The sequence below is a fragment of the Pelobates fuscus genome, chromosome 1 (assembly GCF_036172605.1).
Source record: "Pelobates fuscus isolate aPelFus1 chromosome 1, aPelFus1.pri, whole genome shotgun sequence".
Taxonomy (NCBI): Eukaryota; Metazoa; Chordata; class Amphibia; order Anura; family Pelobatidae; genus Pelobates; species Pelobates fuscus.
This window is the reverse complement of record NC_086317.1, coordinates 425,713,186-425,726,604: the sequence shown is the minus strand read 5'-3', so window position 1 is coordinate 425,726,604 and position 13,419 is coordinate 425,713,186. Positions and strand designations below refer to the sequence as shown.

Here is a 13,419-nt window from a genome sequence, read left to right as displayed (position 1 = left end):
GCTTGTTAGCTTGCCAGGAAAAACCCTCACTCGACTTATACTCGAGTTAATGTCTGTATTATGGCAATTTGCATTGCCATAATACAGACATGGACCGGGGGCTGTCAGGAAGCTGTAACTTACCTTCACAGCAGCTCCTGTCAGCTCCCTTCTCTCTTCTCCGGTGCGTGCAGCTCCCAGGTCAGCTCCCTCTGCAACTCTCGCGGCCGCGCGGAGCGTTGCCACGGTAACCCGTGGCAACGCTCTGACCCCGCAGCTCTCGCGAGAGTTGCAGAGGGAGCTGACCTGGGAGCTGCACGCACCGGAGAAGAGAGAAGGGAGCTGACAGGAGCTGCTGTGAAGGTAAGTTACAGCTTCCTGACAGCCCCCGGTCCATGTCTGTATTATGGCAATGCAAATTGCCATAATACAGACATTAACTCGAGTATAAGTCGAGTGAGGGTTTTTCAGCACAAAAAATGTGCTGAAAAACTCGACTTATACTCGAGTATATACGGTATCTCAGTATGTGCTGTGTTTCAAGCAGAAGCACTACACATGCATTCTTCAACCACCATAACCACTTCAGATCACATAAGTGGTCATGGTGGTTGGAGTAACCCTTTAATGAAGTGATTTGGGGACTGCAGCTTTCCAATTTTACATTTCACAATATTCCAAATCTAAGTGGGAGGCTGTCAGGCAGGCTGCCACTATGGGATCTAAAGTTAAAAAAAAAGTTAGAATTTTAAATTAACTGTTGCATGTACTTTATGTTCAGCGTCCGTATTTATAGTATGCAACCACTCGAGGCTGTGTGCATCTAATGGTGCTCTATGGAAAAAGTTGGATTCAATGTTTCCCAGAGAAGCAATGGACTAGCGGAGTGAATCGACTGCCGCGCATGCACTGCATGTCCTAAATGTTTCTCGTGAGACACTGATCAACAAGAATGATGATATTACCAGAACAGGATCAGGCTGCAGTGAAAAATCTGTCCTAGAGATGGATTACAGGTAAATTAAAAAAAATAAAAAAATTTGCTGAGCATTCCAGTTCTCAGGGAAAGAACCATACTGATCTTGGAATGGATAAATTGAAAGCATAACGAAAAAAAAAATGTATTATTTTTTTTTTTAATTAAGAGTATCTATAGTCTAAAAAGCAGTCCTCCACACATTTATCTCTCTGCAACAGTTATGCAATAAGAAGCATTCAAATATAATTCATTACAGAATAGAATGGAGATGGATCACACGAGTAATGCATGCAAATGTCATACTGACGGGCCCTTCTGAATTTGGGATTAGTCATATTGCAAGTGAAGCTATGATTATTCACATCTGTTACTTTTGTGGGTTTTTGGCTGTCTGCTCCACCCCTGCTATTTCCTCTATTGAAGTAGGCAGACCAACTTGAAATCATTTTTGGAACTTGCTTTTCTAACCCATACTTTATTTATTCAAAGAACACCCACCGTATTTATGGCAAAACTTAAATCTAGAAAGACACACATAGTTATTTGAACACACATACTTAACAATGCATAATATTTATACATTACATATACACCGATTATATATGAATACACACACACTAAAATAAGAAGCAATATGTTAACTAGTGATGGATACTGGGGTAGATGTGTCTAGTGTACTTCAAGGCATTTATTTGTTAATTTAAAGAGGTATTGTCAGCTCCTCAATTTTAGAACTAGATTATAGTTAACTAGAAGATAGGTATATGAGGTGCTGCGATTACCAGTATTTAAAAAATTATATTTTCAATTAAATGGTTTTTAAAGCATTTTTGTTTTTATAGTCCTAAAAATAATTTTTTTTTCAGGACATGTTCCCTTCTGACAAGCCCCTAACCTTTGCTCTGTATAATTATATAATAACAAGTACTCATAATGTTTCCAGGACAGAGACTCCGCCACTGCAGCAGCCAGCATCCCTGATGACGTCTTAGCCAATCCAATGCTTCTCATAAAGAGAATCAATCAAATATCAGAGGCATTTATAGAACAGAGTTTTACTTGGTTATGGATGCAGTAGTGCCTCTAGTGGCTTTCAGGAAGACAAAATAGTTTACAAAAATGGCGATGTTTTGCATTTAAGAGTTAAACCTAGGCCATTTCATTTAGATGAAGTGGTCTGAATGATTTTACTGGTCATTCAGCAAAAAAGATTTGGTTTCTTAAGCTTAAGGACACAAAACAGGGTGCACAGATATGATAATCTGTGAGGTTTGATGATCACGAGATAACAAGAACCGCTTAATTTGTTTTGTTTTTGTTTTATTTCTTAAACAATTTAAATGCTTTTAATGACACTTTTTAGGTAATCTTAGTCCAGTCCCTAAAGCCTTTATGATAGCATAGAAGGATATTTCGTACCCCCAGAATCGGGACACTGGGAGGAGGGGAGTAAAGGGGTCGGACCCACCCAGAAAGGGGTCATGTCTGCTTGGTGTGAATATGCACCAAGCTGCTTAACAACAATAGTAGCAGGCCCACTGAAGGCAGACCGTACAGGGAGCACTGAAACAGTGGCCTAACCATACTGCGAGCACTCCCAACTATGCACTTGTGCTATGATTGTTGGGGACAGTTTCCTGGTTTCCCCAAATGCGGGACTCCAGTCGATTAAGGCAGGAAAAGGACGGTTGGGAGGGATGATATTTAAATGCATTTGAACAACGCATTTACAAAAATGAATATTTTACTTTTTATTTATTTTTTTTTAAATCTTCCATAAATGCATAAAATCCAACTTTTTTTTAACCTGCAAAACTTTCCTTTTTGCTTAGCGCAAAATATTTACTGTTTGTACTTAGCTGTGACCCTTCAAATGCTTCTCACAGACCAGCATCGTGGGCCTGGGGAGGCTAATACAGTAAATTATGAAAATATAACGTACAGTTTAGTGTACTTTACATCCAAAAGTTATATATATATATATATAAAAAAAAAAAAAAAAATACATGAAAATAGCCATTAGTAAATGAGCTATGAGCAGAGAAATAAGAATGACCCCTTAATCTCCCATGCAAGTCCTAAAGTAAATATTGGTACTGAGGAACTTAAAGGAACACTATAACCTTAGGAATACAAACATGTATTCCTATCGCTATAGTTTTCTTTTCACCATTTATATTTGTGACTCACCCTTGAAAGAGTTAAGAAAAAAAAAGGTGTTTTTTTTTGTTTTTTTTACTTGCTTTATCTCGTAGCACACTAGTCTCCTTACTGCTAGTCCCACCTCCTTAGCTAAAATGATCAGTCTTCATGATCCCAGCCATATAGGAGCTGTAAGAAGTTAGTGCGCATGGATGGCAATTCACCACACTAGGCCAATCAACATCTTCTCATAGAGATGCATTGGATCAATGCATCTCTATTGTTTGTGTTCAGCTTCCCTATACAGAGAGCATGAAGATGCTGAACACAGGTCCTTCAAAGGTTGCATAACCTCTTCCAGGAAGTCTCTCTAGTGGCTGTCCAAGTGACAGCCGCAAGAGGTGGAACGAGGCAGCAGAGTAAACACTGCCATTTCTCTGAAAGACAATATTGTGCATAATAGTTTATATGGTCAATTTCATTTTTTAAAGCATTTACGGAAGTAAATAGCAAATACATGGCGATATAGATCTTTGGATTCACCTACACCTATAGATAAATCTAAAATATATAGATTTTATTTCTCCCCCTCTATGAGAATACCTGTGTCACCACCCTTATTGCTAAATACAAATTAACATGGCTAGGTGCTACACATGCACACCCATCAGTTCAGTTGACTAAATGTGTTGGATCTGACAATATATGAACAGATTAAGCTACAACACTGCCCACTTTTTTTGTTTTGGTTTTTAATGATGCTTGCTGTAAATCCTTGAGATTCATATTCAGATTAGTCAGAGCTTTGTAAAAGCAATGACTAGCTACAATAAAACAAATGATTTTGAGCCTCAATATGTTTTGTAAGCCAAGGAAAACCAAATGTAGTCCCACGTTATACAGCTAGCCAACGTAAAAATGATACACTATTTAGGTTACATGTTATACATCGGACACTATCAACGCGCAATGCAACGTGCCAGTTGTATAGTGGGCATACAAAGTTATATTGCAATAGATGCCAAGCAGAAGTATGTGTAACATGGGTAGAAGGAGTTGGGAATAGTCCCAAACATTACTTGGTTATACAATATTATAAACAAAGTAACTCAAATCTATATAATTGTTAAATCAAGCAGGTATTTAGACAGGACAGTCATGGGTTAAAAAATTTCTTCAGCGTCGGGAACAAGACACTTCACTTTAATTCAAAACAAATGGACACAAACACCTATAATCAAAACGTTTTGTGTCTTCAAAAACTCTAACAAAATAAAAATTAAGAAGAAAAAGAAAAAAAAAAGCAACAAATATTTGTAAATGAATTTGCATGTTCCACTGGACATAAGGGCAAAAGGCATACAAAACCTAGCCACTATTACCATTATTATGTTCAAGATAGCAATACAGTGCTGTGATCTGACAACCTGTGTCGTCATAAATATCTGGAAAGTCCAAATACTTTAATGAAAACAAGTCTTAACACTTCTAGCTTCTAGGACGAAAGATGTGGGATTTTTGTATGCGTTTATATGGACCAGACTATAACGTCACCAATACTGTCGTGTGGCTCTTAAGTGGTTAAAGGCTAGTACTAAAAAGAATATATATATAATTGAACAAAAAAAAAGTAAAAATACTTTTTGTTTTAAAAACAAATATACTTCTTGACTGACATTTCAAACTAGAAAAAGTAAATAAGTGTGGATTGCTTCTTAAAATTTCCATCGGTTTTCCTCTACTGCCAAGCAATTAGAGGTATATTCACTTTTATTTAATCCCCACCCCCCAACCACCGTCAGTGAAATAGGCAGGAGTCCTGACACAAAACCAATCAGCTATAGCAGGCTGTTAGCAGCAATAGTCAAGCATCCCTGCCACCTTCATAATAAGCCCTTAAAGTGCACCTGCCATAACCAACAGAACAGGACTGATGGTCTTCATTAAAATGTGAGTTTATGTGAAATCAAATATTGCATTTTAGGTTCAAAAACAGCTGAACTGAAAATACAGTTTACTTGGAGAATGTTTCCGATTCAGCTTTTGTGAACTACAATCTGAAACTCATAAAGATTTAAAGTTTAGAAAAAAAAAAAAAAAACCACTGTCAGCGTTATTAAAAAGTAATAAAATGTCACCTATACGTTGTGCTAGCCAAAGTACTAATATATCTATACATGAAAAGCCATAACTATACATCAGTTAGATCTCCTTGAGCTTTACTAGTATGCCATTGGCATAAGAGTGAAGTGAAGAGTGAAACTTTGATATCCAAAAACCTGCACAGTTGCCCTAAGCTCCTAACATGCAATTTAAATGAACAGTCTTCACACCTGAACCCCCTGCAGCTTCATGTAGTGTTTCTGGGTCAATGGTTGAGCATTGTAAAACTGCCTTTTCAGAGAAATTGACATTGCTACCTAAAGGCACCTATAGTGGCTGTTACTCTGACAGCCTCTAGAGGGGCTTACTGGGTGCCTTTATGCAAAGATTGCAGGACGGACCTTTGACATACTTGCTTCGCATGGAGAAGCTGAAAGTTCTCCTTAGAGATGCATGGAATCAAAACAACTCTGAGGAAATTCAGACTGGCGATTGACACTCATATGCACTAGCCTCCTAGGGGAAGCATTGGATTGGCTGATATGATTAGTATTGGATGAGTTGCAATAACAGAGACCGATGCGCTGGAGGAATATAGGGAGGAATAAAGGGACGTTGAATCTAACTAGCATGTATAACAGTCAGGTGTTAGGAATACAGGTTTTGTATTCCCTAATGCTAGTGTTGCTTTAAACAAACATCCCAGGACCGTATTAACATCCCTACACTTGATGTAAATCCCTTTATACCAAGACAGGTATGGCATTCCATTTAACAAAAAGCAGGAAAAAAAAATTATATATATATATATATATATATATATATATATATATATATATATAGTATAAAAATCACTGTATTGCAGATGCAGAGAGGGCTCTTTGGCATTTTAGTCCTGGACATCTTTTGTGGGAATGAACGGTCTGCCACCCCAATGGTATAAATGCTCACGTTCAACCAAGCTCTTCTGAGGGGAACCTCATGAGGTAGTAGTAACGACGAGGAAAGTGTTTGTCCACTCACAGGTTCTCTTACAGTCTGTAACTGTTTCCTGGGTTTAAATTTATGGGTTTTCTTATAATATTCCTAGTTCCTTACAAGTTTGACCAGTGGTCACAGTGCAAAAGTGACAATGTCCAAGAAAAAAAATAAAAAAGAGGAAAAGCGTTACCCCAATGATACTTTAAATTGTCAGATAAACTGTTCAGTTCAGGTACATGTCCTGTCCTATTGTGTTTTATACCCCATCTCCTATAGACTGTAAACTCGTTTGAACCTATGGTTCCTGTAAGTTTTCTTGTAATTGTCCTATTTATAGTTAAATTCCCCCCTCTTATAATATTGTAAAGTGCTACAGAATCTGTTGGTGCTATATAAATGGCAATAATAATAATAATAATAATAATAATAATAATATCTATGCGTCCTGTTTAACTCAATATCTCAGCCCAAAAAAAAATTGACACTTTCTAAACTGGTAAGGAGTAAATAGAGGAGACAACAAATCGGGATGCAAGTCAGGTCTTAAAGGGATCCTATAGTGCCAGGAAAACAAACCCGTTTTCCTGGCAGTATAAGCTCTTCGAGTGCTCCCCTCCCTCGGTGCTGAAGGGGTCAAAACCCCTTCAGCCACTTACCTTAATCCAGCGCCGGGCTCCCTCTGCGCTGGTGACCTCTCCTCCCCCGCCAACATCAGCTCCCGAGTGGAGCCGAATGCGCATGCACGACCAGAGGCGCGCGCGTGTGCATTCAAACCCGCCCATAGGAAAGCATTACTCAATGCTTTCCTATGGGGATCTTATTTGACGCTGGACTCAAATAAGTTTGATTTACTCCGTGTAAATCTCGGAAGCGGCCTCTAGTGACTGTCAGGGAGACAGCCACTAGAGGCTGGATTAACCCTGCAGTGTAAACATAGCAGATTCTCTGCAGGGTTAAAACGAGGTGGGTCTGGCACCCAGACCACTTCATTGAGCTGAAGTGGTCTGGGTGCCTAGAGTGGTCCCTTAAAAGCTTTTAATATCATACATTGCTACCATAAAAAAAATGCACTGCATGAAACCCGACATAGCATTGTTGATCTCGGTTCTCATAAAAGACACACACACTAAGCATTTCTAAGCAACAGTGAATAACACACCATCTACCATCAAACAACATCAGTCCACACAATTCCAGTATTTACAAGTATAGTCAGCATTTTCCAACCTAAGGTCTCAATTTGAAAACTGACAAGAATAGGCAGTTCTGCAGCCAGAAAACAGTATTGCTACGGTCAGTGTTGTACAGCGCTACAAAACATGTTAGCACTACATAAAACAGTAACGAGTTTCAACACTTAGGGGTTTACAGGGACAAATGAGGACACAGTATAACCCTTTAGAACGATACATTGGAGAGGGGAGGATGTATATTTTGGGGTAGCAGAACAAAAAGTGCAATTAAAACTACTCAACTCGTTTTTATGATGCATATTTTATGCTCGCCAATTATCTTCCAGTTACAATCTCATTAGCTTTACAGTACATTTTTCATCACTGTGATTATTTTCTATGCTATAAAAACTTCCCTCTAAATCTTAACATTAAGTTTATGGGCAAGATTTTATGGTGTGATTTGCAAACTAATGTTCAAGTCATTACAGGTTGCAGTGCTGACAAAATATCTAATTATTCCTTATGACGCTTAGTCAGATAATAAATTGTTCTGCAAAATATCGCTGACCCTCCTGGAAACGAAAAGGTTAGCATTTAATTTGCTTTTGTGTTTTGGATGGCGTGTGAAGTTTAATCCCTAGAGGAATGTGGAAGAATTTTGGTATCAAGAGCAAGCATATTTCTCTGGGAAAAGACTTTGTCGAGCAGTCACTGAGTGTGAATTTTGCATCTAGTCCACCAGGAAGTGTGATATAAGGGATTATAACGCTAGACACAGATTCTAAAGGTCAAAGGTTCAGCCAAGACCTGTACCCATAACCATAAGTAAATCACTGACTTTCAGCAGCACGTTCAGAAATCCAGTGTTTCTCAATCTTACGTTAATAATACTTTCCCCTCTACCCAACAAAAGTAAGTTACCGTAGTTGTTTTTTTTTTTAAATCAAATAGCTCAGATACCAAAAGAAAACAAAAAATCCCCACAAATTAACACATTTAACAAGCCATAGTGAAACCTGCCCTACCACTTATTTGCTTTCTGCATGATGAAGTGCAGAATCTACCAGGTAAGAGTGCAAAAAAAAAAAACAACACCTTTAACTGTATCCTGTGTAAATGATCTAAAAATGGAGCAAGCTTTATGGAGACCCATGAATTGCTCTACATGATTGCTCTGCCTTTAGTGTTTTTGCCCAAGAACTGCCTAGTTTAACACATAAACCACATTGTTTCACGTGAGTATACTGCCCTAGGAGTAGAGTACACAGAAACTAAAATATACAAAACGCTGCAAACAGAAAGGAACGAAACATTCACGTTCTGTGCACAAATAGGTTATCTCAGAGCTAAATGACTCAAAACTTCCACTGAACGCATGTGAAAAATAAGTATTGGTGTGTGTGTGTGTGTGTGTGTGTGTGTGTGTGTGTGTGTGTATATATATATTTGCACAAGTACTTTAGTAAAAAATTGTAAATCTAATTTATCTCAAGTTCGGCATGGTCATAGTAGTTCCAAGTATTCTTGTTTTCAAAATTTTCCCAGAATTCCTAGTTTAACATGCAAATGAGCACAGAGGGGCATCATGTTTATATGTTTATACGTCACCTTGAAGGACTCTGCTTTAGATTTGTAGATGATACAGAAGTGTAAATGTTTAGGACATATGACTTGAAATGTCCTATGCAGTTCTCTGGTATCATGGAACCGTCATTCAACATTAGAATCTAATAACTGCCCATAATAAATATTGAAATACAAACTGTTGAAAAAGCAAATGGTAACAGAGAGGCAAACTCGTGTGTTTAACTTTGTTTAAAAGACAGTCAATGTTTCTAATGAACCAAACCAGCCAAAGAGAAATGCAGATACCATATGTTGGATGAGCGAAAGACCCCAAACAAAAATCCTAATGCTTTCTCGTTGATGTGATCATCACAAAAAGGAGATAACTTGGCACATCGCCACGGATAGACACTGTCTGCAGGTTGATTTGCCAAAATAGTTCTTTAATAATATTTTCATATCTTTTTAGATTTGTATAATACTGTAAAGGCTAAAACAGATCACAGCAATGTTCCTCTAAACCCTGGACGACCAAACGTTGCAGTACCTGCCAGTGTAGTTTTATAACATCTGGGGATCTACCTTTTGGCTACCCTTGTCTTAAAGAGCTTTTCAGGCATTTTATGATACACTCCCATTGTGGTTGGTGTATCTGTCCCTGTGCTTCCTCAGGATGCACTCAGAGGAAATGGTGAGTGGAGAGATTTTGTTATTACATACATACAATGCTCTATTGTGGGGTCACAATTAGGTCCCTCATCCGCACACTAAGCTTGTTAGCTGTACTCAATATCAATGCAAGAGATTAGCTGAGGGGGAACAACTCCTCTGAGTCTTATTACTAGTACCATCGCCTTGGGGAGCATGTAATGTAATAAGCTCAGTGCATTGGAGCCTGTCTGGTAACTGAACAGACGCTATAGTCCCCAGTGCACTATCATCCAATACTTCTTTTCAAGTGTAATCACCAACTTATTGCCCAGTCTGGCACCAGACAAGGTGTGTTGAGAGATAGTTTACATCTGGCTCTCTATCTGTGGTTGGACTGCATTTGTCATGATGCTCTTCCAGACAGGCTTATTGTGTTATATTATTATTTATATAGCGCCATCACATTCCGTAACGCTGTAAAGGACCACAACATGTTAGTACTTATTCTTAGTGGGAAATAAAAGTGACACTTAGACAGTTGTCAAACCTCCTCTTAACATGAGCTTTAGTCCCAGAATTGTATTTTATACCTGAATGTATATTTAGCCATGACTTTTGGGAGCAAAGGTAAACAGAGATTTTGACAAGCTTTGGTTTGGTGAAACCCTGATTTGATGGGCTGTTGTGTGCACCACACCTCCATTATTCTCTATTCCAGACTTACCTTCCAGCCAGCTGAGCTGTTGCTATCTCCCTTGTCCTTGAAATAAGGGACACTTTTGACCATCCAGTCGTAGATCTGGGACAGGGTGAGTCTCTTCTCTGGAGAACTCTCTATGGCCTGGCTGATGAGGTCGGCATAGGACAGGTTGCCCCAGGCATTGCGGCGGGAGGAGCTGCTCTTGCGGGGCTGCTGGGCTCCCAGGGGGGAAGGGGAGGAGGCAGGTGACAGTGCCGGCAGGGCAGGGGACACATGCAGTGGCCCAGTCTGGGTGTGCTGTGGTTGATGTGGGTGCTGCAGCTGGCGCAGATCTTGACACTGGAACTCTCCACAGACTCCAAGAGCATCAGTGGGGTCATAGTCCTCACTCTCCTCCAGCAGACTAAGATTGCTCATAAAGTCCACATTACCTGCCGCAGGATCTGGCTGCAGGGAAGGAGCTGGGGACGAGTTAGCAGAACTGTTTGCGTTAAACTCAGGTCGGGGTAGCGGCCAGGTACATGATCTGGGCCGGGCTAAGGGCTCAAAATCTGGGTCTATCTCCACCACAGGTGGTGGAGGTTGTAGTGCTTCAGCCATAACAGCCTAATTTACCACTGAACAGGGGGCAGTAAACACAAAGATGGGGCAAACACACTGGAGAGAGCCCCAAACTGCTTTCAAACTTAGTCACTTCATGGGAGCTGTGCTATCTTGGTGAAACTCACAGAAGAGTGTGGCCAGGTCCTTCTACCTGCCCAGAGCAAACCCCTTGCCAGTCTGTGCTGAAGCTTGTCCCAAGACAGACGCAATCCCTTTCCTGTCTCAGAGCAGACACGGTCCTTCTGTCTATGATGGAACGTTGACCCAGAGCAGGAACAATCCCTCAGTAAAACAGAATCTTGTCCAGATCAACTCGGTCCGTTAAAGTGTAGGGATAGAATATTGCCCCAGATCGAACACAGTCCGTTTAATGGAATAGAACGTTGTCCCAGATATGGCACAGTCCGATTACTGGAATAGAACGTTGCCCCACAGTTGCTGTAGTCCGTTTAATGTGATAGAACGTTGTCCTAGAATTGGCACAGTCCGATTATTGGAATAGAACGTTGCCCCACAGTTTCTACAGTCCGTTTAATGTGATAGAACCTTGTCCTAGAGTTAGCACAGTCCGATTGCTGGAATAGAACGTTGCCCCAGAGCTGTCACAATCCCTCTGACAGAATAGAACGTTGTCCCGGTGACGATATAGTCCCTTTACTAGAAGAGAACCTTTGCGTCCGAGGGTTCGATCCCGCTCTCAGACTGTTCTCTGCAGCCGCCTGTTGAATGTCTCTGGAACTCCGACTTACTCCGGCAATGAGAAGCACTTTACTGGAACCCACCACAGCATGTCACGCGCCGGCCTCTCCTTCACTACCCACCCCCTACAGGAGAGGGGCGTGGCTTCCGTGCCGGCTTTCCTCCAATGAGAGCCCTAGCTGCCAGTGTCCTCCCCACCCTTCCTTACCTCAGTCACTCTGAGTGGGTGTGCATGAGTGGCACTCTTAATGTTTCTGGGCGCTGTGAGCTCTTACAGTCAAGGCTAGAAAATAACTCCCAATACTCTCAGCTAGGAAGCGGCTGTAGTCCAGCCCTTGTTGGGTAAAAGCGCCCTTTGTACTTCTCTGATTTTGCAGGAGGTACCAGCAGTGAAGGGGTTAGCCAGGGTTTGTTTATGTTCTCCCATGCAGGGTGTTCCAGAGCTTCACTAGGAGCTTAGATGGGAGCTGCCTGAGCAGAGTACTCATCATCATCACAACAACAGACACAAGGAGGGAAAACAAACAGACCGGTGTGTTTCATAACTAGTCAGTCCCTGAATCCTCTGTGTCAACAGCCCCGAGTATCCAAAGAGCAGAGAGGGGAATGACACCGAGAGATGATAATATCTCTGTTTTTATGTGTGTTTCTCTCCAATAACTCGAGCATGCATGCTTCACGTGATAATACCTGAAACTCGTGTCTGACACTGTGTCTAGAGTTACCAGAATATTATCAGACTTTTATAGGCATATATCCACGACTGCCAGGCCCAGCATGCTTTCCTGGACATATACCCAGGACTGTCAGGCCCAGTATGCTTTCCTGGACACATACCCAGGACTGCCAGATTCATTGTGCTTTCCTGGACACATCTTGTTGCCACTTCAGCAACATTTTCCTGGACACACATCACTTCTACATGGGCATGGGCAGTACATAAAAAGTGGTACCCTGCAATATATGCTGCAAAAAGGAAGTTAAAACGATTTTGTCACCTTCTGGGGACTTTGAAGAATTTGCAAAGACCCCAGACTGTGATATCACCACTGTGGGTTCCGATGGCCGGGTGTGATCCTCCAGAGATAAAGTCAATTACCTGCAGCCGTCGTGGTGACGGCTGGGGGGATTGACACTTCAAGATGGCAGTAGCTCCGAACAAGTGTCAGGCGTAGGAAGTATCTATAGACAAAGTAGTCTCTTCCTTGTCTCAGTATATCTCTTGACTGGGTTGGTATTTAAATTACAACACAGTCAATATGAGTATTTCATAATCTATTTTTATGAAATATCCATTTTTAATGGGGTGGAGTGACAGTGTCACTTTATATTCTTTATTTTTTATTTTTTTATTATTATATTCTTTATTTTTGCTGTGCATAGATAAAGAACAAGTTATTTGAGACATAGCATGAGCATTGTTGATAAGAAAGTTGAATAGCATATGTCTTAAAGGACCACTATAGGCACCCAGACCACTTCAGCTTAATGAAGTGGTCTGGGTGCCTGGTCCAGCTAGGGTTAACCCTTTTTTAAATAAACATAGCAGTTTCAGAGAAGGGTTAATCCCACACTGAGGGTTAATCCAGCCTCTAGAGCCTCTAGTGGCTGTCTCATTGACAGCCGCTAGAGGCGCTTGCGTGCTTCTCACTGTGAAAATCACAGTGAGAAGACGCCAGCGTCCATAGGAAAGCATTGTTAATGCTTTCCTATGAGACTGGCTGAATGTGCGGGCGGCTCCTGCCGCGCATGCGCATTCAGCCGATGACGTCGTTAGGAAGGAGGAGAGGAGGAAGAGGAAAGCTCCCCGCCCGGCGCTGGAGAAAGGTAAGATTTTAACC

The 13,419-nt window shown here is 40.9% G+C and overlaps 1 protein-coding gene across 1 annotated transcript in view; it reads right to left on the bottom strand.

Annotated features, from left to right (window-relative positions):
* Positions 1-12,152, bottom strand: part of FOXO1 (forkhead box O1) — a 63,318-nt gene extending 51,166 nt beyond the window's left edge. The window contains exon 1 of the mRNA XM_063428961.1: positions 10,301-12,152. Coding sequence (XP_063285031.1) covers positions 10,301-10,876 — 576 coding nt within the window. The 5' untranslated portion in view covers positions 10,877-12,152. The remainder of the gene's footprint in view (positions 1-10,300) is intronic.
* Between the last annotated feature and the right edge of the window lie 1,267 nt (positions 12,153-13,419).